At 48.5% G+C, this 24,907-nt stretch overlaps 1 protein-coding gene across 2 annotated transcripts; it reads left to right on the top strand.

Annotated features, from left to right (window-relative positions):
* CCR7 (C-C motif chemokine receptor 7) lies at positions 1-19,406 on the top strand. 2 transcript variants are annotated; one of them, XM_083470051.1, is made up of 3 exons: positions 1-165; positions 1,500-1,549; positions 17,196-19,406. In XM_083470051.1, exons 1-3 carry the CDS (start codon positions 156-158, stop codon positions 18,270-18,272), a joined length of 1,137 nt encoding a protein of 378 aa, XP_083326177.1. In that variant the 5' UTR covers positions 1-155; the 3' UTR covers positions 18,273-19,406. The 2 variants fall into 2 exon arrangements, with proteins under 2 accessions (XP_083326177.1, XP_083326176.1); XM_083470050.1 differs by lacking the exon at positions 1-165 and having other exon boundaries at positions 1,186-1,549.
* The last annotated feature ends 5,501 nt before the right edge of the window (positions 19,407-24,907 follow it).

Genomic DNA, 24,907 nt, shown 5'->3' with positions numbered 1-24,907 from the left:
ATGTGCTCTGTCCTTGCAAGAGTATGAGGGCTGAGCCAAAAAGAAAAAAAAGAAAAGAAAGGAAGTTCCTATAAATTGCTCTTCGCACAGCATCATTCTAAGCTCCCTTTCACTAGCTGTCATTGTCTGGTTTCGTGGCAAGTTAGCAAAAGGCCATGGACAGAGGTAAGTCCTCTTTCTCTCTCTCAACCTCAACTTCAGGGTTCAAATTGAGTCAGAAGCAAGCCTCTGAACCTGTTTCTAGCTCCAAGGCTACTTGGAAACAAGCACAATGGCAGTGTGTTTCTGGGCATGTGCAGAGTAGAATTCGCTTGCCATTAAACGATGGCAGCCTTGTGCTCAGACGCCCATCTGGGAATGGGGGCAAGGGCTTCCAAGTGGAGGGGGGGGTCAGGTTTAAAAGCCCTGTCATCTCTCTTTCCTTGGAAGGTGTGTGTTTCAGTGAACAGACTGTGTTATTTGCTGTCTTGCTTTGGCTCCCAGGACAGCTGTTAGGAGAAGCCCAAATTTCAAATTACAAGACACAGGAAAGGACCACAATGTGGTATTTTGATTTATTCATGTTAAAAATCTCTTCTGTTAAAAGAGATAAACTCCACCCCGCTCTCAAAGAAGTGTGTTATTTCTAAAGCCAGGGGGTATAGAGGCTCAGACTATCTTTTCTGAACAGGAAGCCCCTAATCTCTAAAGACCTACGCACTCAGTGATAAGTGAGGCTTTCTGTGCATGCTCAATGGCACATACTTCTGAATGAGATGCCACTTTGATAGGAAAAATAAACATATACGTATTTTCCCCCAGCAATGTTGAGTTTGAATGATGTCAGTTCTGTTTTCTGTTGTAAATAATACTAATATAATATAAATCACAAGGGGGGAAATTAAGGAATGAACTGGGCAAACTGCTTTAGATAAGATGATTCAGAGCTCATGCTTGCTTGGAAAGCTGCTTTCGGAACAGCTTTTTGTAGTTTTCTGGGCACAATGCAAAGCACAGTTTTGGACTTGCAAACCTCCGGTCTTATGGTCACAAGCTTTGGCGACCATAGGATAGGTGTCAGCAACAGCTACCCTAGGGCCAACTCTGGCCTTGCAACTGCCATCCTTGAGGCTGAGGGGGAGCAGGGGTTGGGGGAAGCAGCAGCTATGATGGGGAGACACCTGCCAGCAATATAATTTGCCAGGAGTGGTGGTGCGGCCATCCTCTACAACTCCCCCTTCGAAACAGCCATCCAGTGAAACCACTTTTGAACCTTAGAAACCACCTGCTACGAAAACAAATCCCAAATCACAGCCCTGTTTATCACAGCTAATCCATGATCTGTCCTCGTTGCAGCCTTTTCTATAAGCATTTCAGAGTGGGCATGAACAACTTTGCTGAAAGACCACGATATTTCAGCCGTCACTTAAATTTGCAGGGCTGCCTTCTCTCCATGCCCTCTTCTGTGTCGTCCCAGCCGTTTTCTGTGTCACTGTGTGCATTGTGTTTCCCTCCTCTAGATAAAAAGCTGAGAGCGGTCGTCGTTTTGAACTTGCCTCTCCTTTTCCAGGTAAGGAGCTGACCCAAACGGCCGGTGTCCCTTGAGCACTGCTGCTGTGGGGTGGGGTGAAGTCATTTGATACAGAGTCTGTTGCATGTTCCCTTGCTCCACCTTCCCATGTCAGTAAAGGGAAGAAGTTGGGCAATGGGAAGGATTAAAGGTTCAGGATGCTTGACAAATGGCCACTGGGCAATAGAAATTTGATTCGGCTTGCATTTAAAGGCGAGCCTAGCTGGACCGCATGCTCTGCAGAGACGCATGCACAGCCATCCTTTGAAATCCACACTTCTCAGAATCTTGCCAAACCGTTCTCCAGCCAAGCAATGCGTACAAAAATGCATATACTCAAGTCAAGTGTGCAGGTGGGTGCATACATTACTAAAACATAACCTACAGAGATGAATGATTTTAGGGGGCATTGCAAAAATTAGCAAAACCGCATACCCAAGAATTTGCTCAGTAGGAGAAATCTGAGCTAAAACGCTGTTGAATTTTCATGAGGACTATTTTTATTGGTTATAGATTAGTAATTCTTTATTGTAACTGATAAGTGTAAACTGTTTAATTACGATTTGCTGATGTTAAATTTTACTGTTTACTATTGAATTCCAATGGAATATTGAATATCGCTTTATAGGATATAAGTTGCTTATTTTAAAAGTTATTGTGATTTTTTAAATATCAGATCAGATTGTTACTATTAATGTTTGACATTTTATTATTATTATTATTTATATGTGTTGGAAGCTGCCTAGAGTGGTTGGGGCAACTCAGCCAGATGGGCGGGGTATAAATAAATACATTATTATTATTTTTATTATTAAGATTGTGGAAATGTAGATAACTGAAGTTTAGATTGGAAAAATGGGAAACGGAAAAGGGACAGCTTTTCCCATCCCTCCTGAGCAACCATCTCAAGGTGCATTTTATTCCCACCTCTGAAGAAAGGCGTGTTGCTAAGTTGTGAACTGAGGTTGACTCTGGAGCTCCTCTTTCCCTCATTCTCTCATCTTTCTCACTTTCATACAAGCTCTCACTCTCTCTCTCTCACACACACACACATTCAAGGGAGAGGGTGGAGGTGTTTGGTGGTGGGCTGCCTCTCCTTCCTTTTTTCTTTGGGCGATGCTCCTTCTGCAGGTCCACCCACAGGATGTGGTAGGAGCCCTCGCTCACAAGCCCACCGCAAAGTTTTCTTGCAGGCCTCAGAGCTCGGTGTGTTTTCCCTTTTAAACTTTGTGTGGCCGGTTCGCCTCCCAACCCGCTGCGGTTCTTTCTCTCTGCTCCTCTGCCACTCCTCGCACCTGCCATGTGTGCAGTACATGCCCCTTCTCCCTCACTCACTCACTCACTACAGATTCCATTCCCCTCTCTTTTGCTCTGCCTCTCCTTGCTATTCTTGCAACAAAACACACCAGCAAAGTCCCCAGCAGTTCCTGTCCCTTTCTCCAACCCCCCCTTCCCACTGACCCTTCTCCTTCTCCATCTCCATCCTCCCTACCCCTACCCTAAACCAAACCATGTCTCAGACTCAGGGCCAGATTTAGGTTTGATGAGGCCCTAAGCTACTGAAGGTAATGGGGCCCTTTAGATGCCCAGCTGTCCTTTGTCAACAACAAATTGTCACTGTTTTTTGTGTTCAATATATGCTACATGGTAATTTATGGACCTAATAGGTACAGTGGTACCTCGGGTTACAGACTCCACTAACCCAGAAATAGTACCTCGGGTTAAGAACTTTACCTCAGGATGAGAACAGAAATTGCGTGGCGGCAGCGGGAGGCCCCATTAGCTAAAGTGGTGCTTCAGGTTAAGAACAGTTTCAGGTTAAGAATGGACCTCCAGAACGAATTAAGTTCTTAACCCGAGGTACCGCTGTATCTAAAGCCATTTGCACATGTTGCCATGCAACCAGTCCATGCAGAATGTAGGCACCCTATGTATAGAAAGGAGCAAACCAGTGATATTTTAGGGAGCAGGCTGGCAGGCAGGGCCCATTACTTACTGTATGTAGGTTTTATTTTATTTGTTTTTTATCTTATATTTTGGAAATGTACATTCAGGTGTGTTTTTTTCCTTTATATTTTTTGGGGGCCCTCAAGAGAGTGGGGCCCTAAACTATAGCTTGTTTAGCTTATACGTAAGTCCAGCACTGCTCAGACTTAGTCCTGGAATATCATGCCTCTTCCACTTTTGAAAATGGGCAACCCCAATGTGTTGTTTTCATTGTCTGGAATTTCCAGTGCAAATGTGAGGGGAAACACACACCAGCTTCCCATATGACATAGCAAGGGACTGTAAAGACATGAATCACAGATCACATGCTGTGGTCACCCACAAGTGGCAGAGGGATTTGGAATCACCCTTTTCTGAGTGGTGGGAGAGCTTTTGACCACAAAACAGGCTTTTAAAACCTGTTATCTTAAGAGTGCAGACATCATGCCAAAGTTAACCAAAGGGATGATGGACACTTAGCTATGGTTTGGTGCAATGTCTGAGCTGATAGACCATAGTTTGTGAGAGACCAGCTATCCTGAATCAGAAACCATGGTTTGAAGTTGTCAGGGGTTCAGGAGCAGAGGCAAGGGCAAGGGAGGAAACAGAGAGCAAAGGGGAGGAGGCAGAAGAAAAGATGAGTGATGACGACGACCCGAGATCTCCGAGTCTTTCCAGTGAATCAGAAGATTCACAGAAAGGAGCACCAGTGGCCAGGGCAAGGGGGGAGTCTAGGGGGGCACCCCAGGAAGATAGAGCCAGAGGGGACTCAGAGGAGAGCAGTTGGAAATCGGGACCAGCGTCACCGCCAGAGAGCAGGGAAGAGGAAGGGAGCCAGGGGGCAAGTGCTGGCAGCTCACCACAGGAGGGAGGGCATGAGTCAGGAGTGGCCACACCTCCATCGGGGAGCGAGGAAACGGTCAAACGGAAAGTGGAAAGTTGGGCGCGCGCGCCAAGTTCAAATGCACAGGAAAGTGACGCAGTGGGCAGCCCTGAAAGAGAGCCAGGTCCTAAAGCCCGGCGCAAGGAGACAGGAGGATCCGGGGGGTCGGCGTCAGAAGAATCCAGGAAGGAAGAGACCCCGGGGGGTAGAGGGACCCAGAGGAGGACAGTCAGGCGGAAAAGGTGGAGCCGGGCTAGGATATTAAGTTGGTGCACAAGGGGCGGAGACTCAGACGGAGCTTCGCCGATCTAGCCACTAGATGTAGAGTTGCACGCAGCAGCGTGAGAATGGAAACTGTAACTCAATAAAGACTTTTACTTAATGATCGCTGGCTAGCGTGATCCTCTGTGAGCTAGGATCTTTAAGCAGCTCTGACAGTAAGCTCCGTCTCATAATTGTGGGCATCTACAGCCTCGAGGAGAGGAGAGAAGCAGGTGCCTACTAGCGAGCTCACGAACGGCAGCCGACATGACGGCTGAGCAGCAGATAGCGGAACTCAGAGAAGCAGTGTCACAACTGAATGCCGAGGCTCTCGCATCCAGGAAGAGAGAGGAGGAGGCAGCTGCCGCCTGCAGGGATCTCCAGGTCAGGTTAGACGTGCTTACAAAGCAAGGCCAACTGACACCCAGACAGGAGGGAATTGGGTTGGCGAGACGAACAGGCGGTCTGGTCTCTCACTTCGATGGGAACCTGCAACAGTATCCCAACTTTAGAGCGGACGTACTGTGCGCACTGCAACTGCTGAATAAAGACTTTAGAGATGAGCAAGAGAAAGTGGGATTCATCATGTCCCATTTGCATGGGGATGCTAAAGCATGGCTGCGCAATTTGTGGAGAGATAAGGATCCGGCGCTCCAAAATGCGGATGCCTTTATTAAAGCGATGGATGGGTGTTTTTTATCAAGCATTGACGTGGATCTTGCCCGGAAGGAGGTGCATGGACTAAGGCAAGGGAGGGCCAGCGTAAGGCAGTACCATGCCCGCTTTTTCGCTTTGGTCAGTGCCCTGGAATGGGACAGAGATTCGGCCCCTGTAAGAGACCTCTTTTGGGAGGGGTTGCACAGCTCAATTAAAGATGAAATCGCGAGGGGGGAGAGACCCCGGACCACGCAGGAGATCGTTCAAAGGGCGCTGGCGGTGGGGGTGCGGATGGAAGAACGTCCATGGAGCAGGGACGAAGGGCGTGGAGGGCGCGAACCAGCCAGGGGCTCCTCCTTCCTTCCCAGAGAAGCAGCGCGTGCGCAATCCACGCCTCCGCCAGGGGGAGGGGCGGAACCTATGGAGGTTGGAAGTGCAAGGGCTCAGTCAGCAGCCAGAGCCCTAGCACCGGCAACAGTGAAAGCGAAGCCTCCTAGAGGGAACAGGAAGTGTTACATCTGCGAGGATCCAGGGCATATGGCGAAAGAGTGTCCCCGGAGGCTCCACAAGCACACTGCAGCCTCAGCAATGGTGACTGCAGCAACGCAGCACGGAGAACCACAGCAGGGAAACGACGCAGTCTGGCTGGAGGAAGAGGCGCTGGGGCCCAGCCAGACGTGTTAGTGACGCAGTCCCCAGAGATTTTACAGCCCGTGAACCCCCTCCCGCCCAAACCAGTAGTGAGGCTCACCGCATCGCTCCAGCTGCCCAATGGAATCACCATGGACGTGCCAATCACCATTGACTCAGGAAGCAATGCGGACTTTATAGGGCAGGACTTTGTCGACCGGCACGCTATACAGTTGCTGCCTGCCACGCTGCCCCTGCAGGTTGTCACGGTGGATGGCAGGGAGCTGCTCGGGGGGCAAGTGGTGAAGCAGACGCCACCAATGGTGATGCGACTTGGGAATCACAGAGAAATCATCAGCTTCAACGTCACTCAACTATCGGACACGCCCATTGTATTGGGCTTGAGTTGGCTGGACAAGCACAGCCCAACGCTGGCTTGGTACCAGAGGCAACTGACTTTCGGCTCTTCCTTTTGTGCTGAAAACTGCATCGTGCCCCGGCAGGAAGGAGAGGAAGAGGAGTCACAGCTGCTGCTAGGCACGCTGCAAGCGATTCCCCACAAGTACGCAGAATTTTTGGAAGTTTTCTGCGAGAAGGAGGCAGACAGGCTACCCCCTCACAGACCATATGACTGCAAGATTGACCTGCTGCCGGGGGCGGCGCTGCCTAAAGGGAAGCTGTATTCCATGTCAGAGGACGAACTGCAAGAACTCAAAGAGTTCATAGATCATAATTTGGAGCGCGGTTTCATCCGGGAGTCCAAGGCAGCGGGGGGCAGTCCTGTATTCTTTGTTAAGAAGCGGGACACGCCCCAAAAAAGACTTGTAGTGGACTATCGCATCTTAAACAGTGTGACCAAGCCATCGGACTTCCCCATGCCCCGAATCGACGACCTCCTAGCAAAGGTGCGGAAGGGCAGCGTGTTCACCAAGTTAGACCTGCGAGGGGCGTACAACCTCATTCGCATGCGGGAAGGAGATGAGTGGAAGACAGCCATGTTCACGCCACTGGGCACCTACGAATATAGAGTTATGCCTTTTGGATTGCAAAATGGCTCTCACGTTTTTCAAGCTTTCATGCATCACGTGTTGGCGGGACTTCTCTACAAGACGTGTGTCTGTTTCTTAGATGACATCCTGATCTTTTCGGAATCGCAGCAGGAGCATGACAGACACGTCAAGGAAGTGCTGAGCAGGCTAAGGCAGCATAGGCTCTACGCCAAGCTGGAGAAGTGCCAATTCGACGTGACTGAGGTGGATTTTCTGGGCTACAAGTTGTCTGACAAGGGGCTCGCCATGGACAGCGCCAAGGTTCGAGCGGTGTTGGATTGGAAAAGCCCACGCAACCGGAAGGAGGTCCAACGGTTTGTCGGCTTTGCGAACTTCTATCGCAAGTTTATCAAGGGCTTCGCTATGCAGACAGCGGCCATCACGGACACGCTTAGCTCCAAGAAAAAGAAGTTCATCTGGACAGAGCAGGCGGAGCAGTCCTTTCAGGCACTCAAACGTCTCTTCGCGTCGGAAGAGCAGCTGCTGCATGTCGACCCCAGCAGGCCGATGAGGGTGGAGACAGACGCCTCGGACAGAGCCGTGGGGGCAGTCCTGCTGCAGAAAGACCCGCAGGGGGTTTGGCGGCCGGGAGCGTTTTACTCCAGGAAGCTCAGCAAGTCCGAGCAGAACTACACCATCTGGGACAGGGAGTTGCTGGCCATTCATGCAGCGTTCAAAGCGTGGAGGCACTTCCTGATCGGAGCCAAGCACACGGTGCAGGTTTGCACGGACCACAAGAATCTGGAGCACTGGCGCACAGCACAGTTCCTGAACCAGAGGCAAATACGTTGGGCTGAGTTCTTTGCGAACTTCGACTTCCGAATAGAGTATGTCCCGGGGGACACCAACATCATGGCGGACGCTCTCTCCCGTAAGCCACAGTATCTGGAGGACGCAACGCCAGCGGCCGCCATGCACATCTTCGCACCAACAGTGTGGGCGTGCGCCGTGGCAACCGTGGACCTGGAGGCGGTGCGACGAGCGTTGCAGGATGACTCCTTCGCGCAAGCAAAGATGGCAGAGGTGCAAAGGGGCAAGGCAGCGACCGACGGTTTCCAGCTGAGAGATGGATTGCTCATCCGTAAAGGGGCCATCTACGTGCCGGGAGACGAACTTCGCGCCAAGGTGCTGCAGCAGCTGCACGACGCGCCCACTGCCAGGCACTTTGGCAAGGAGAAGACGGTGGAATTAGTAGCCAGGGATTTCTGGTGGCCCGGAATGAGAGGGGAGGTCGCGGACTACGTGGCGAGGTGTGACACCTGCCAGAGGGCCAAGCCAGTGCACAGACCGCCGGCCGGACTGTTGGAACCGCTGCAAACTCCGGTCGAACCATGGGAGAGGGTGGCCCTGGACTTTGTCACGGATCTGCCCAGCTCGAGGGGCAAGACGGCAGTGCTGGTGGTGGTGGATTTGTTTTCCAAGATGGCACATTTCATTCCGTGTGCTAAGGTGGCCACGGCGGAGCAAACCGCCAAACTGTTCATAGACCACGTGTTCAAGGTTCACGGTCTGCCACGGTCTATTCTGTCCGACCGGGGGCGGCAGTTCATCTCGAATTTCTGGCAGAAGCTGATGGGCTTCCTGAACGTCAAGATCAACCTGGCGTCGGCGAGACACCCGCAGACCAACGGGCAAGCGGAGCGGGCCAATGCCATCATGCAGCAGTACCTGAGATGCTATGCGAATCAACAGCCTGCGACGTGGGTGGATTACCTGCCGCTCGCCGAGTTCGCCTACAACAACACGAAGCACGTGTCCACGGGGGTCACGCCGTTCTTCGCCAACAATGGGAGGCACCCCAGAACCTTCCCGGGACTGGAAAGACTGGGGGAGGGGGAGCCGCAGACGGCAGATGCGTTCGCGTCGGAGTTGCAGGAAGTCCACGATCAGCTGCGGCGCCACCTGGAGCTGGCCAAACACGCATACAAGGTACAAGCGGACAAACACAGGAGGGTTGGCGAAGAGATCCACGTGGGAGACTGGGTCTGGTTAGCAGCCCACGCAGTGCCGGCCAGGTCGTTGGCCAAGAAGAAACTAGGGCATAAGCAACTGGGGCCCTACCAAGTCGAAGAGCGGGTCAACCCGGTAGCTTTCAGGCTGGCGCTTCCGGAGGGTTCCAGGATGCATCCAGTGTTCCACAGATCGGTGCTCACTCCCTACAAGGCACCGCACAGGTTTCAGGAACCCGGAACGGCACCGAGTCCGTTCAGAGACAGAACCGGGCACGCGGGAGTGGCACAGGAGGAGCGCATCAACGAAGTCACGGAGATTTTGGACTCCAGATGGGGGGAAGAGGGGGTAGAATACTTTCTCGCCAAGGAGGGCACCCCGGCCAGTGCGAACAGCTGGGTACCGGGCTACGCCTTGGACGAACCTCTGCTCAAAGACGAGTTTCATGCCCTCTTCCCACATAGACCAATGCCAGCAGACTTTTTCGACGACTGGCTTTTCACGCCCACGCTTTCGGCCAGCACGTTCCGGGGGTTCGACTCGGACGAGGACCCGACACGAGACGCCTGTTCCCCGGAGGGGTCACCCTCGGGATCTGCCTCAGAACCCTCGTATTGGTGGGACGATAGACCAGAGGAGCAGTGGCGCAGGAAGTGGCTGGAAGGTCCAGGACGAGCGACGCCGCCAGGAGGAAGTGAGGGAGAGACGGACATGGACGTTTTCGGGGACGACCCTGGTTTCGAGCACGGCGGCACAGAGATGGAAGCGGAGGTGACCGTCGTCGACGAGAGCAGGGAGGAAGACCCGGGAGACTTCAGATGGAGGCCCGCCACGGGACGCGAACGATATCTGACGTTCGTCCCTTTGACACAGCAGAACCCAGCTCCCGCACCAGAAGGAGGGGAGGGGGGAATGGGGGGCTTCGAGGGGGGGATGGATGTCAGGGGTTCAGGAGCAGAGGCAAGGGCAAGGGAGGAAACAGAGAGCGAAGGGGAGGAGGCAGAAGAAAAGATGAGTGATGACGACGACCCGAGATCTCTGAGTCTTTCCAGTGAATCAGAAGATTCACAGAAAGGAGCACCAGTGGCCAGGGCAAGGGGGGAGTCTAGGGGGGCATCCCAGGAAGATAGAGCCAGAGGGGACTCAGAGGAGAGCAGTTGGAAATCGGGACCAGCGTCACCGCCAGAGAGCAGGGAAGAGGAAGGGAGCCAGGGGGCAAGTGCTGGCAGCTCACCACAGGAGGGAGGGCATGAGTCAGGAGTGGCCACACCTCCATCGGGGAGCGAGGAAACGGTCAAACGGAAAGTGGAAAGTTGGGCGCGCGCGCCAAGTTCAAATGCACAGGAAAGTGACGCAGTGGGCAGCCCTGAAAGAGAGCCAGGTCCTAAAGCCCGGCGCAAGGAGACAGGAGGATCCGGGGGGTCGGCGTCAGAAGAATCCAGGAAGGAAGAGACCCCGGGGGGTAGAGGGACCCAGAGGAGGACAGTCAGGCGGAAAAGGTGGAGCCGGGCTAGGATATTAAGTTGGTGCACAAGGGGCGGAGACTCAGACGGAGCTTCGCCGATCTAGCCACTAGATGTAGAGTTGCACGCAGCAGCGTGAGAATGGAAACTGTAACTCAATAAAGACTTTTACTTAATGATCGCTGGCTAGCGTGATCCTCTGTGAGCTAGGATCTTTAAGCAGCTCTGACAGAAGTGCATGAACAGACCATGGCTTGTGCTAATTATGGTTTAGCACGATGACAGAACTCATAATGACCTTCCTTATGGTTACTTCTCTGCTGCCAAAGATTGGTGCGCCAAGGGATGGATAGATTTTTGGTTTGGGTTCATGTCAATTTTGCATATGTTCGTTCCTAAGTCTTTCCCAGCATTTCCCCGCATAAATCTGCGCTAAAATTTGTATTGAAATACTGCTTTATGACAAAGTACCTAGCTGATACATATTTTATCTCGCGGTACACCTTTCTTGAGGTATTTTAGTCAGAAATACACATGCTTTTGGGGAGTTGCTTCCCCCCCCCTTAATGCCACGAATTGCTTCACAAAAATCCCAAGCAATGCAAAATCCAAAGGATAATGAAGCCCTAATCCACACCTAGGTTTAGGAAGTGAGAATCAGGGCAGTTCAATTTGCAGAACTTGAATTCCCCAAGCATTCTCAGCTTGCTTTCTTAATTTATTCTTGCATTTCTATCTCACTTTTCCTCCAGCGAGCTCAAGGTGGAGTACATGCATCTCTCCCCATGCCACTTCATCCTCACAGCAACCCTGTGAGGCAGACTAAGAGATAGCAACTGTCCCAAGATGATAATGACAATGACAATACTTTCCTTTTTTGTACCCCACCCATCTGACTGGGTTGCTCAAGTGAGCTTCATGGGCTGAGTGGGGATTTGAACCCTGGTTGCCCAGGGTGTCAGCCCATGTATGCTACCTTGAGCTTCTTGGAGAAAAGGCAAAATGTTGTTGTTGTTGTTTAGTCGTTTAGTCGTGTCCGACTCTTCATGACCCCATGGACCAGAGCACGCCAGGCACTCCTGTCTTCCACTGCCTCCCACAGTTTGGTCAAACTCATGCTGGTAGCTTCGAGAACACTGTCCAACCATCTCGTCCTCTGCCGTCCCCTTCTCCTTGTGCCCTCCATCTTTCCCAACATCAGGGTCTTTTCCAGGGAGTCTTCTCTTCTCATGAGGTGGCCAAAGTATTGGAGTCTCAGCTTCAGGATCTGTCCTTCCAGTGAGCATTCAGGGCTGATTTCCTTCAGAATGGAGAGGTTGGATCTTCTTGCAGTCCATGGGACTCTCAAGAGTCTCCTCCAGCACCATAATTCAAAAACATCAATTCTTTGGCAATCAGCCTTCTTTATGGTCCAGCTCTCACTTCCATACATACACTACTGGGAAAACTATAGCTTTAACTATACAGACCTTTATTGGCAAGGTGATGTCTCTGCTTTTTAAGATGCAAAATATAAATAAATAAATAAATAAATAAATAAATAAATAAATAAATGAGTGAGTGAGTGAGTGAGTGAGTGAGTGAGTGAGTGTATACTTTCCCACCCGTAAATATATTCACAGATAGGCACTCCAGACCATATCACTTGCAATGGCGGTTCTGATGCCTCTTCTCCGTTAGATTTAGTCCCGCACAATCTTCTCATTCTGAACTTCACCAGCAGGATCATGTCCCTGGTGGTGTCGGTTCAGCACCATGAGAAATGTACTTGAAAAAATATTCGTTCCATGAAACAGGTACTTTCCCAGGGCAAAACCCAGCAACGGGACCCTAATCTGGACTGCTGTCCAAGACCAGGTATAGATCACATAAACCAGGAATATTGGAAGGGGTGCCCTCCAGATGGGGTTGGACTCCAACTCCCATCAGCCCCAACCAGCAAGGATGATGGGAGCTGGAGTCCATCAACCTCTGAAAGGGGAATTCCATGCACTACCTTTGCCGTTAGCTTTTTATTGTGAGTGAAACAGCTGGTGCAGACACACCTTTGTTTTTGAAATATTTCCACCACCATCCCCGGAACATTTTGTGTAATGATGTTTAGTGTATGTAGCATTTTCTGAGTGTTTTAAGGTGTTTCACCCACATTATCAATACTGTAATCTCTACACAACAGCTCTTGGCAGGAGATCAATGTTATTATCTGTATACTGCAGATAAAGAACTGAGAAAGAGTGGCTCATTTAACACCCACACCTGCTGAGCTCATGATAGGGATAAGATCTGAACCAGGAATTACATGGTTTCTAGCTCAGTTCCTAAGACACAACCGTGGCCCAGCTACTGCCTGGGAGCAGGTCCTGTTGAATTCAAAAGTAGGCAGCTATAGGATTCTGCTCTATCTCAGTTAACTGTGCCAGTAGCTAAGGAAGCATCCTTCATTTTTATTTTATTTTATTTCGTTGGGAAACTTTGGTGTAAGTACTGCACATCACATTGTCCTTATGTGGGGTCAGAAACTCCAAGTTTGAAAAAGAGAACCTCTTCTGCCTATGACGACATCCTCAAAAAGGAATGAACCAGTCGCACGTGACCCTTCATAAGGCAACGCTCACATGTCCTAATCAGAATTTCCTCCTTGGTATCTCACAGGCCCAAATGTGGCAATTTTCAAAACTTTAACCACTGTCATGAATTGTTGTTCCATCTGAAAATGGCACACATTCCCTAAAGATAGAGTTGTTGTTGATTTGCATCAGTTGCCCCCCCCCCCAGAAGTCGATAACCCTGCCATAAACTCATTTTAGTGATCCCCATGTGCCTCTTTTTACTGAGGACAATTCTCTATTCGACCATGGAACAGTCTTCCTCAGGAGGTGGTGGACTCTCATTCATTGGAGGTTTTTTTGTTTTGTTTTGTTTTAAATATTTTTATTAGTTTTTTAACATATCATTTTCAACAATTATTAAGCATACTTTTATATCTTATTCAATTTTTTTGACTTTCATCAATCACATCTGAAAATTTTCCAATCCTTCCCACTTAATTTACATTTCTTACTTTCACTATTACATGAAAATATCATAACTAATATCTCTCTTCTTTCTCTTCTTTGCAATATTTCATATATTCCTCCTTACAAAACTTCTTGTAGTCCTACTAGCGTAATTTTTTTATTACAGTTGCTCTTCAAATAATTCGTATATTTCTTCCAATCTTCTGTGAATCTCTGGTCCCACAGTTTCGAATCCTTCCTGTCATTTTGTCCAATTCTGCGTAGTCCATTAATTTCGTCTGCCATTCTTCTTTTGTCGGTATTTCTTCTTGCTTCCATTTCTGGGCCAACAATACTCTTGCCCATTCATTCATTGGAGGTTTTTAAAGCAGAGTTGCTTTAGCTAAGATTCCTGAATTGCAGGGGGTTGGACTAGATGACCCTCAGGGTCCCTTCCAACTCTACGATTTTATTGGAGAGGGTGCCCAGTCCTAGTCCAATTTAAAGGTAAAATAAAAACTTTAAAAGGCGAGCGCAGCAGGGGGCCCCAGCATTGCCCATCACATGGGAGCACCAGGGCAGCAAACTGAGCTGGCACGGTGCAGATAGCTACGTCAGAGTGAATTGCTCTATGGAGAGATATTCAGCACATCTATATGAACATGGCAATACAGTGGTACCTCGGGTTAAGTGCTCAATTCGTTCCAGAGGTCCGTTCTTAACCTGAAACTGTTCTTATCCTGAAGCACCACTTTAGCTAATGGGGTCTCCTGCTGCTGCCAGGCTGCCGGAGCACGATTTTTGTTCTCATCCTGAAGCAAAGTTCTTAACCCGAGGTACTATTTCTGGGTTAGCGGAGTCTGCATCCTGAAGCATCTGTAACCTGAAGTGTATGTAACCTGAGGTACCACTAGTTATTTCTGCATTTGCATCTATAAATATAAATTAGCCTGTGCATTTTGTGTGCACGTCTGTGTCAACAGCGCATTTCTAGGCAATACGTTTCCTCTTTTTCTGGCAATGTAATTTTTGCTTGGCTATACAATTCCTGGAAAGCTTAGTGTCTCTAAGCATATGCCTGCCAGGTGGCAAGCATTTTCTGCAAAATAAAAATGCTTTCAAATGACGCACACTGAAAATTCCCTTTATGTAGAAGTCATCCTGTCTTGGTGGGTGGGAGAAAAAATGGTTCTACAGAAGTGGTTCCCAACTGGTGGTTCACAGACTCCAGGGAGTCGACGTAACCCACCCAGGGGATCTGTGGCACCATCTACTAGAGAGATATCAAAGTTTTTGAAAATAGGGGGTCCATGTGGCTTGGCTTTTGCAAAACAGGGGGTCTGCAGTACTTAGCTGATGGAGAACCACTGTGCTACAGTGTCAGAGAGAAAGAGACCTGAAGGTCAAACAGGGTGTGACATTATTCAGTCCTTACGCGGCAGATTTGTTAAATAATCAGCCACTATGGTGGGGCTCATACTGAGAATCTGATGGGGAGTAGGGGCGTTTTAACCCTTTTGCCCTTCAAACCAAATCTGGATTGGGGCCAAGTGCTGAAATTTGAAAGGAAGTGTGCACAGGAAGCCAAACAGATGTCTTATAAGCCTGCCCCCAAAACACAGAACCCACTTCTGTTGTCCCAACACACACACGCACACACCCCCAGTGCCCCTGCAGAGTGTTCTTCTTGAGACCACACTATTTACCCTCTTCTCTAATACTCTCTTCACTTGGGGCTGCAGGGATGAGCAACAGAGACAGTAGCTCTTATTTGCTCCAATCTCAGTCCCGTATTGTAGGGTTTTTATCTACATCGCAGATAGTCAGCAGGGCAACGGCTGTCCTCACTTCAGTTTCAGTTCATCTCACTTATTAATAATCATAATCATGATCATAATTTATTATTTATACCCGGCCCATCTGGCTGGGTCCCCCCAGCCACTCTGGGCGGCTTCCAATATTAAAAGCTTCCCTGAACAGGGCTGCCTTTAGATGTCTTCTAAAAGTTTGGTAGTTATTTTTCTCTTTGACATCTGGTGGGAGGGTGTTCCACAGGGCGGGCGCCACTACCAAGAAGGCCCTCTGCCTGGTTCCCTGTAACTTGGCACAGGGAATGTAATCAAACTATTAAGTAGCACACTGGCGACTTGCATTGAAAGAAAAGCTTCCTTTGGTGCACATTTGAACCTTTCCAACTTGGGTGGCTTTACAAAGAGGATTAATCAAACTCTTGGCTGTGAATGGCTAACTATGATGGCATTGGGGCATGAACCCTCCCATCTCTGTGGCACCTCCCTCCCCAATCTGGAGAACCCCTGAGCTCATGGTCCCCCATCCCCATACCTATTTGCTTTCTAAACAGCCTTTAATGCAGTTACTAATTGTGTGAATATCTGCTCATCTAATGTGGAACCTAGAGGCTTAAAAGTGGGCATCCACTCATCCCAGGAAATCCTTGGAACTGTAGTCTCTGTGTGTGGCTAGATAGCTCTGAGAGCACCCTCATCTGGCAATGACCTCCAGGACACCTGCATAGGATCATAGAATTGTAGAGTTGGAGGGTACCCTGAAGGACATCTAGTCCAACCCCCCAACAATGCAGGAATCTCAACTAAAGCATCCATGACAGATGGCCATCCAACCTCTGCTGAAAAACTTCCCAGGAAGGAGAGTCTGCAACCTCCTGAGGGAAACTGTTCCACTGTCGAACAGGTCTTACTGTCAGAAAGTTCTTTCTGGTGCTTAGTCGAAATCTCCTTTCTTGTAACTTGAAGCCATTGGTTCAAATCCTACCCTCCAGAGCAGGAGAAAACAACCTTGCTCTATCCCCCATGTGACAGCCCTTTAGATATTTGGAGATGGCTATCATATCTCCTCCCAGTCTCCTCTTTTCCAGGCTAAACATACCCAGCTCCTTCAACCGTTCCTCATAAGGCTTGGTTTCCAGTTCCTTGGTCATGTTGGTCACCCTCAAAAGCACACGTTCCAGCTTCTTAAATTGTGGCACCTAGAACTGGACACAGTACTGCAAGTGCAGTCTGACCAAGGCAGAATAGAGTGGTACTATTACTTCCCTTGACCGGGACACTATACTTCTGTTGATGCAGCCTAGAATATTATTAGTATTTTTGTTTTTGTTTGTTTTTTAATATTTATTAGAGTTTCCAATTTTTTACAAAACAAAAAGAAAAAAGCAAACATAAAAAACATTAAAAACACATAAGTTTCACAACTTATTTTCTCATAACTTATTTCCCCGAACTCCTCATACCTCCCCTTCTTGTATAGCCAGTTCAAATTATTTATACAGCAAATCCTTATCTCAAAGCATTACAGCTTAAAAAAAGAAAAAAGAAACACCTTATTTTCTCTCCAACATCTTAGATTGTTGTGACTTTAAATTCTTGCTTACAAAAAGAAAACCATTTTATCATATTTACAGCTTGAAACCACTTAATTTCAATCCAACATCATTCAACATTCCTTAATTTTATATTATTAGTATTTTTGTTGCTGCTGCATCACACAATTGGTCTACTTGTGATCTACTAAGACCATTAGATCCTTTTGAGAAGCCATGATAGTTAAACTGCGAATCAAACAATTATACCTAGATATAATTCCTCAATGAATGTGCCCCCTGATCTGAAGATTGCTTCCTGGTTGTTGTTGTTTTTTTTTTTGGGGGGGGGGAATCACTTGGCAAATGCTGCAGAGATGTTATCCCCTCCAGTATATAAGTTGTAACTGATTCTTTTATCTGCCTCCTAGCTCTGCATGAGCCAGACTGTGACAGCTGAATACGACTACAATAACAACTTCACGATTGACTACGATGTGTATGCAGACATCTGCAAGAAGGATGAGATCCGGCGATTCCGTGCAGTTTTCTTACCCGTTGTATACTCCCTTGTGTGTTTTGTGGGGCTGGCAGGCAACTGCCTGGTCATGGTGACGTACATCTACTTCAAGAGGCTCAAGACGATGACAGATATCTACCTCCTCAACCTCGCCGTAGCGGACATCCTTTTCCTGCTGACTCTCCCCTTCTGGGCCTTCAGCGCAGCAAAGTATTGGGTCTTTAAGGAGTTTGGTTGCAAAGCCATCCATTGCATCTGCCAGATGAGCTTCTTTAGCGGAATGTTGCTGCTGCTCTCCATCAGCATCGACAGGTATTTCGCCATTGTCCAGGCCCCCTCAGCCCACCGCCTTCGGTCCCAGAGAGTTTTCGCCAGCAAGGTCACCTGCCTCTCCATTTGGATCCTAGCTTTCGTCCTCGCCATCCCTGAGCTGGTCCACAGGGGCATCTATGAGTCTGACCAACAGAAGCCACGCTGCAGCATCCTAGCATACAACTTGCTGGCCTTCAGCACCGGCATCAGGATTTGCCAGATGCTCTTTGGCTTCCTGATGCCTCTCCTAGTGATGACGTTCTGCTACTGTGTCATCATCAGGACTTTGTTCCAAGCCCGTAGCTTCGAGAAGAACCGGGCGATCAAGGTCCTCATCGCCGTGATGGTAGTCTTTGTCCTCTTCCAGCTGCCCTACAATGGCGTTGTGCTAGCTGAGACCATCTCGGCCTTCAACCACACCAATGGCAAATGCGAAGTCATCAAGCGCATGGATGTGGCCAATGACGTGACGTACGGCCTGGCGTGCTTCCGCTGCTGCCTCAACCCCTTCCTGTACGCCTTCATAGGTGTCAAGTTCCGCAATGACCTGCTCCGGCTCCTCAAGAACCTGGGCTGCATCAGCCAAGCGCAGCTCTGGCAGTGGTCAACATACCGGGATAACACAAGGTGCTCCATTGCCACGGAAACTGACACCACCACCACTTTCTACCCCTGAAAGGCCCCATTGATCGCCAGTCAACTTGGTGTCACAACAGCAGCCTTTTCCATTGGCCAGCATGAGAGATTGACACTTGGAACCTTTGAATCTCACTTGGTGGGTAGGTTTCCAAGTTGCCTGAAGGGCCCAATGTACCGCCCCCCTCCTCCACAGATCAACTCACATAATTCAGACTGTTGTATAGAGTAAAGAGATGTGGACTGCAGAAAAGTTGCTCACGGATCTCAAGGAAGTGAGCTGATGGCGGGGACAAAACTCTGCCTATGAACTAGAAGAGTGAGCCTAAATCAGGGTTTCCCAAATGTGGGTTTCCACCTGGTTTTTGTCACTACAATACCCATCACCCCCTGACCACTGGTCCTGCTAGCTAGGGATGATGGGAGTTGTAGTCCAAAAACAGCTGTAGTCGCAAGTTTGGGAAACCCTGGCCTAAATGAATGTAAGAAAAGTTGTGTTGGATCAGGCCAAAGGCCTATCTATCTAGTCCAGCATTACTGTTCTCACAGTGGCCAGGTACCTGTGTGAAGCCCACTGCCTTCTCACACAGGACTTGGTCAACGGGCCCCTCCCTAGCTTTGTCTGTGGGACTCTCTGTCATTTCTCGGTGGTGAGGTAAACACAGTCTGCAGCTGCTCAGGGGCCCATTTAATCTACTCTTACTGAATATTATCATGTGTTTTCTAGCAGATTGCTGTGAACACAGCTATCCCTGGGGGTTTGCCTTAACGCAATACCTGTCCAGTGTCTCAGACTTGTCAGAGGAATGTTAATAGCTCGTGATGTTCAGGAAATGGTCTCTCATCAGGAGCCAAATGTTAGAAGATGGCCTCTTGAGACACGGATATGTTCTAAATAGGAGAAACCCAGGAGAGATTGGGTGATGCAGCATGCCTTCCCTATTCCCTCAAGTTATGGAAGGTCCATGTTGGGGAGAGAAACCGCAGTAAGTGATTGGGACTCAGAAGAAGGCAGAGAGAGATCTTTGAACTCAGGAAAGTACTATTTTGAGGGCTGCCTCTCTAGCAGTCTGATGTGGGACGGTAGCATTTGCTGCTTGTAAGAGGGTTAAGCTGTGCCTCCACCTGTGTTCAACTTGTACATTTATAAATAAACTCAAAATATTAACAGACACACCATAAGCCTCTGGTTATCTCTCCCTTCAAGAGGAATCAAGTGCTGCCCTTGGAACTTCTCTTCTCTTACTATTATTATTGATCATCATCGTCGTCACTGAGTTATTAATTGCCTTCTAAACCACTGCATCTTGGCAATTTGCATATAAGAAAATTCAAAGCAGTTAAAACCACAAAAGGTACATTTAAAACATGACCGGAAGCCTGACAAGCTCATGGAAAACCCACATTGGTCCAGCTGGGGAAAGCCTGTTGGAACAAAAAAAAATGTATTTAATTGTTTCAATGAAATGCAGTTATTGAACACCTGTCCCTGGGCGCCAGGAAGACTTCCCTAGAACAGGGGCAGCCACACTAAAAGCCCTGCTCTGAGTTACTGTGGGATGCAGCCAGGGGCGCCGACTTATAAAAAATATTGGGGGGGCCCATACTGGCGGCAGGATGGCAGTGGTGCTTTTGCATGCAAGAACCGGCCTGCCCTCCCCAGGCTTCGCGCCGGGAGGCGGCCACCCCCTCCTACCAACGTCACCTTAGCCGAACCCAGAAAAAAAGCCCCGCTCCGGCGGCGGGAACTCCTGTCCCCTCCATTCTCCCCTCACCCCGGTCCCTCGCCGGCGACGAATACGCCGTTCCTCGGCCCCGCAGCTCCATTCCTTTCTAAAGTCCCGCCGCTGGGGGTCTTCCTCTGACTGACCGACCTGCCCGCCCCTTCTCAGGAGCTCCCAGTCACTTTGGGAGGCGCACGCCGGAGTCCCCTGCGCGGTTTTTGGCAAGGTGCCTAATAATTTTCTTAAATTATTGGGGGGGCAGAGCCCCCCCAAATGAATTTTTGAGGGGGCTCGGGCCCCCTCAGGCCCCATGGAGTTGGCGCCTATGGATGCAGCTTATGAGATCTTTGAAACTCGCAAGAGAAACTCGTCCACCGACCTCCAGGTGTGTAGGGGGTGTGGGGGATGCAGGGAAGTAAGGAGTCCTGGGTTTCCAACTATAAAGCCTTTGGGGATAGCACATCATCCCCAGTGCCGGATTTATGTATAAGCTAAACAAGCTATAGCTTAAGGCTCTTGGGGCTCCCCAAAAAAATTAAAGGGAAGAAAAACTGGATGTACATTTCCAAAATATAAGATAAAAAAACAAATAAAATAAAACCTACATACAGCAACAGTGTTTTGTGTTGTGTAGGCTCCTATGATGTAAGTCATGGGCCCCGCCTGCTAGCCTGCTCCCTAAAATATCACTGGTTTGCGCCTTTCTCTATATTGGGTGCCTACATTCTGCATGGACTGGTTGCACGGCAACATGTGCAAATAGCTTTAGATACCTATTAGGTCCATAAATTACCATATAGCATATATTCAACACAAAAAAACAGTAGCAATTTGTTGTTGACAAAGGACAGCTGGACATATAAGGGCCCCATTGCCTTCAGTAGCTTAGGGCCTCATGAAACCTAAATCCGGCCCTGGGCATCCCACACCAGAGATGTTCTTCCAGTGCAAAACTTAACTGCCCACCTCGGGAATGAGGAAATCTCTGTAGTTTGCTGGATTGCCATTAGCCACAATGGCAGGGGCTGAGGGGAGTTGCAGTGCAACGGTCCCCTCCGGCCATACGTTTCATTATGCATTCATGATGATTTGTGCTTGTGATGTTACTGGGGCAGTTACACCCGATTCTCCTTTCAATGCTATCTGCACCTGCAAAAAGGGAAGGAGCGGATAGACTGCTTCTTTTCCAATTAGTGCATGCCCATAACTTTTCTTCTTCTTTTTTTTTTTTTAACACCACAAATGTCCCGAGGGGGGTGGTCTGCCCGGACACTGAGATCCAGCTCTGAGGGCCTTCTGGCGGTTCCCTCACTGTGAGAAGCAAAGTTACCAGGGAACCAGGCAGAGGGCCTTCTGGACAGTGGCACCCACCCTGTGGAACGCCTTCCCATCAGATGTCAAGGAAATAAAGAACTATTTGACTTTTAGAAGACATCTGAAGGCAGCCCTGTTTAGGGAAGTTTTTAATGTTTGATCTTTTATTATCTTGTTGGAAGCTGCCCAGAGTGGCTGGGGAGGCCCGGCCAGGGCTATAAGTATTATTATTATTATTATTATTATTATTATTATTATTATTATTATTAATTTTGCCCCACACTGGGAGAGCATTGCCGAGCGACTAATAAAGCAGAATGATGTATGGATGGTCCTGTATAAATTCACCACTAATACACTATTATTGTGCCCAGGCCATGTTGCAGAGTACACTTATGAAAGAAAGGGATCCCAAAATGTTTGGAGGAAACTGCGTAGACTGACCTCCATTCCAGAGCAGGTGAAGTAAATGCACAACAGGTGTGAAACTGGCCCTTGTGAATGAGGTGGGATCTTCCACCAGAACAGCAGCGCATGGGCTCTGAGCATCCTTTCACACGGGTGCAAGGGAAGCTGAAGTGAAACTGTTTCTGAAACTGCGATCGAGATGTGGGGTTTCCCCACATGCATACTTCTCATTTCGCTCATTTGCCACCCCTAAACATCAGGGAAATGGAATCTGAAAACAGGAGGCCGGTGAAAAACGTTTGGTGGTTTCAATGAAGTCTCTTGTTTCCAGAAACTGGTTGGTAAGATAATGGAAAACAGGGGTGGGGAATGAAGGACTGAAATATCAGCAAGCCCTTTAAATAAAATAATGTGAATGACACTTGACTTCAAGCCATGGCCAAGCAGAGCAGCCATTCACACACACACACACACACACACACACACACACACACACACACACTGAGAAAGGGGGTGCAGACTTGCATAAAACATGTGTGCATTAATTCGTATGCCTCCTGATGTATGTTGTGCTCTAGGAGGCTTAGTAAGGTCAGAATCGAGTATACACTTCCAGAATTGACACCGAATACAGTGGTACCTCGAATTAAGTACTTAATTCATTCTGGAGGTCCATTCTTAACCTGAAACTGTTCTTAACCTGAAGCACCACTTTAGCTAATGGGGCCTCCTGCTGCTGCTGCACCGCCAGAGCACGATTTCTGTTCTCATCCTGAAGCAAAGTTCTTAACCCGAGGTACTATTTCTGGGTTAGCGGAGTCTGTAACCTGAAGCATATGTAACCTGAAGCATATGTACCACGAGGTACCACTGTACATTTCTTCTGGTAAATGAGCCACCATTAGCCACTAGAGGAACGTGAAAATATGTGTCCTGGGCTTTTTAGACTTGTTTACCCATGTTCTATCTGAAACCAAGGGGACGCATTGGTTGCCAGATGTGAAATATATTGGCCTTATGTCCAAGCTCTCCTACCCCTCTATAGACTTTTATTCTAAAAACAGAGAAGGCAAGAAACTTTCAAAGTGAAATTTGCAATTCTCAAAATCTCACCTCCCCTATCAGCTTGGTCTGCTTGCATTTCATGCCTGCCAGTCTGCGCATGGAACATGCACTTTGATCATCTCCCACGTTTTGCGCCTAGATCGCGCCGAGTGAACAGTGGAGATTAAAAGGGGCCTCGAGTTTTCAAACCCTTGCTTTCTGCCAACAGAAGCTGGCGAGCAGTAAAGATAACAAACAACCTTGCGGTGCCTTAACAGACTTAACAGATTTATTGTGGCACAAGCTTTCACAGAATGAGATTTGGCTAGATGCTATCGGCAAGAGAGCGATGATGGAGGAGAAATCTGAATGAATCTGACCGAACACAGGAGAGAATTCGTTCTGCAGCTGCTCCACGGTGGTTGTGGTGGTGGCGGCAAAGAGATTCTACTTTGCACTCACCACTGTTGCACTTGTGCAGGGCTGTTCAGCAGAACTGTTCTGAGTTTTACAACTTGTCGCTCGGTGGATTCTGGTTGATCCCTCAATGACCCACATTTGCAAGATGTTTTGCACACAAAGTTGCTCATGGATGGTGATTTCCACAAAGTATTCGATGAATGTGTTTCTACCCAGGATGTGGATAGAATTCTTGAAAGTACGTATATGCCTGGTCACTTGCATGCTCACCTTTATTTCTTGGACTGGATGATCAAAAAGACCAAGGGTTGTCTGAATAGATAAGGCAGGAAATTTCTTGTTTTCTTCAGAAAGAGGGCTTGGCTCCAGCAATTCCAAAGGAAGCAATAGTCAGAGTTGGGTTGCCTGATTAAATAGGGAAGCTATTTTAATGTAGGTGTGGGTGTGGGTTTGTTTTTTGCAGAAAGAGGGCCTTGCACCAACCGGAAGAAAGCATTAGTCAGTAGTGCTGAACCAAGTATTTGGAATTCTGAAAGTTCAGCCTGAATTCTGAGTGCATTAAAAAGGGGACATGAAATTGTACCCCCTCTTTCAGATTTCAGCAGATTTTGAGAGTAGGGTGCAAAGTTCCCTGGTGCTCCCTCAGTTCCTGTTGGGGGTACATTTGAACCCCCAGAATTGTATTGTGTAACAATGTGTCTAGGGCCACTGGCAGCTGTCCTGGGTGGCCACTATTTTTCCCCAGGGTGCCCTGCAGAATGATGCTTTCTTCTGATGCAATCTCAGTGCAAGTCATTACAATCTGATTTCCAGCCTGGTTTTGTATAGGGTCATAGAATTGTAAGGTTGGAAGTGACCACGCAGGATCACCAAGTCCAACCCCCTGCAATGCAGGAATCTTTTGCCAAGTCTGGGGCTCGAACCCACAACCCTGAGATTTAAGAGTCTCATACTTTACCAACTGAGCTATCCCACATTTCTTCTTTTAAGTCCATTGTATTCTTCTTTTTGGGACGCGGGTGGTGCTGTGGGTTAAACCACAGAGCCTAGGACTTGCTGATCAGAAGGTTGGCAGTTCAAATCCTCACGACGTGGTGAGCTCCCGTTGCTCGGTTCCTACTCCTGCCAACCTAGCAGTTTCGAAAGCACGTCAAAGTGCAAGTAGATAAATAGGTACCACTCCGGCAGGAAGGTAAACGGCATTTCCATGCGCTGCTCTGGTTTGCCAGAAGAGGCTTAGTCATGCTGGCCACATGACCCGGAAGCTGTACGCCGGCTCCCTCGGCCAATAAAGCAAGATGAGCGCCGCAACCCCAGAGTCAGCCACAACTGGACCTAATGGTCAAGGGTCCCTTTACCTTTACCTTTATTCTTCTTTTTAACTATGCTTCTGGTTGCTGGCCATGTTGATCATCTCTCTGCGGGTGGAAAGGCAGAATAGAAAGATGTCTACAAAGCTAAAAGTATTCCATACTGTTATATTCATTTGGAATATCAAGCTTGAAGTATATCAAACAGCAGAGGGCAATATAACAACATCTGGCTTTCTGCAGTTTGAATTTCCTGCTTCCGTAGACAGAGATGGGCATGTTACTCTTTTTTAAACTGTGCATAGAAATTCATCATTAATAAGCGTTGACTGGAAACCAGACAAGGCATGACATTCTGCAGTAACCTCCATACATACTCTAGTTTGAGTAAATAAACTCATTGGCTTCAAAACAGAGATGTAAACCTTTTATGAAGGCAACACTGGTTTTATTGT

The sequence above is a fragment of the Podarcis liolepis genome (genome assembly GCF_965112155.1).
Source record: "Podarcis liolepis genome assembly, chromosome: 13".
NCBI classification, from domain to species: domain Eukaryota; kingdom Metazoa; phylum Chordata; class Lepidosauria; order Squamata; family Lacertidae; genus Podarcis; species Podarcis liolepis.
Note: the sequence above shows the minus strand (reverse complement) of the source record. Positions and strands in the feature narration are given on the sequence as shown.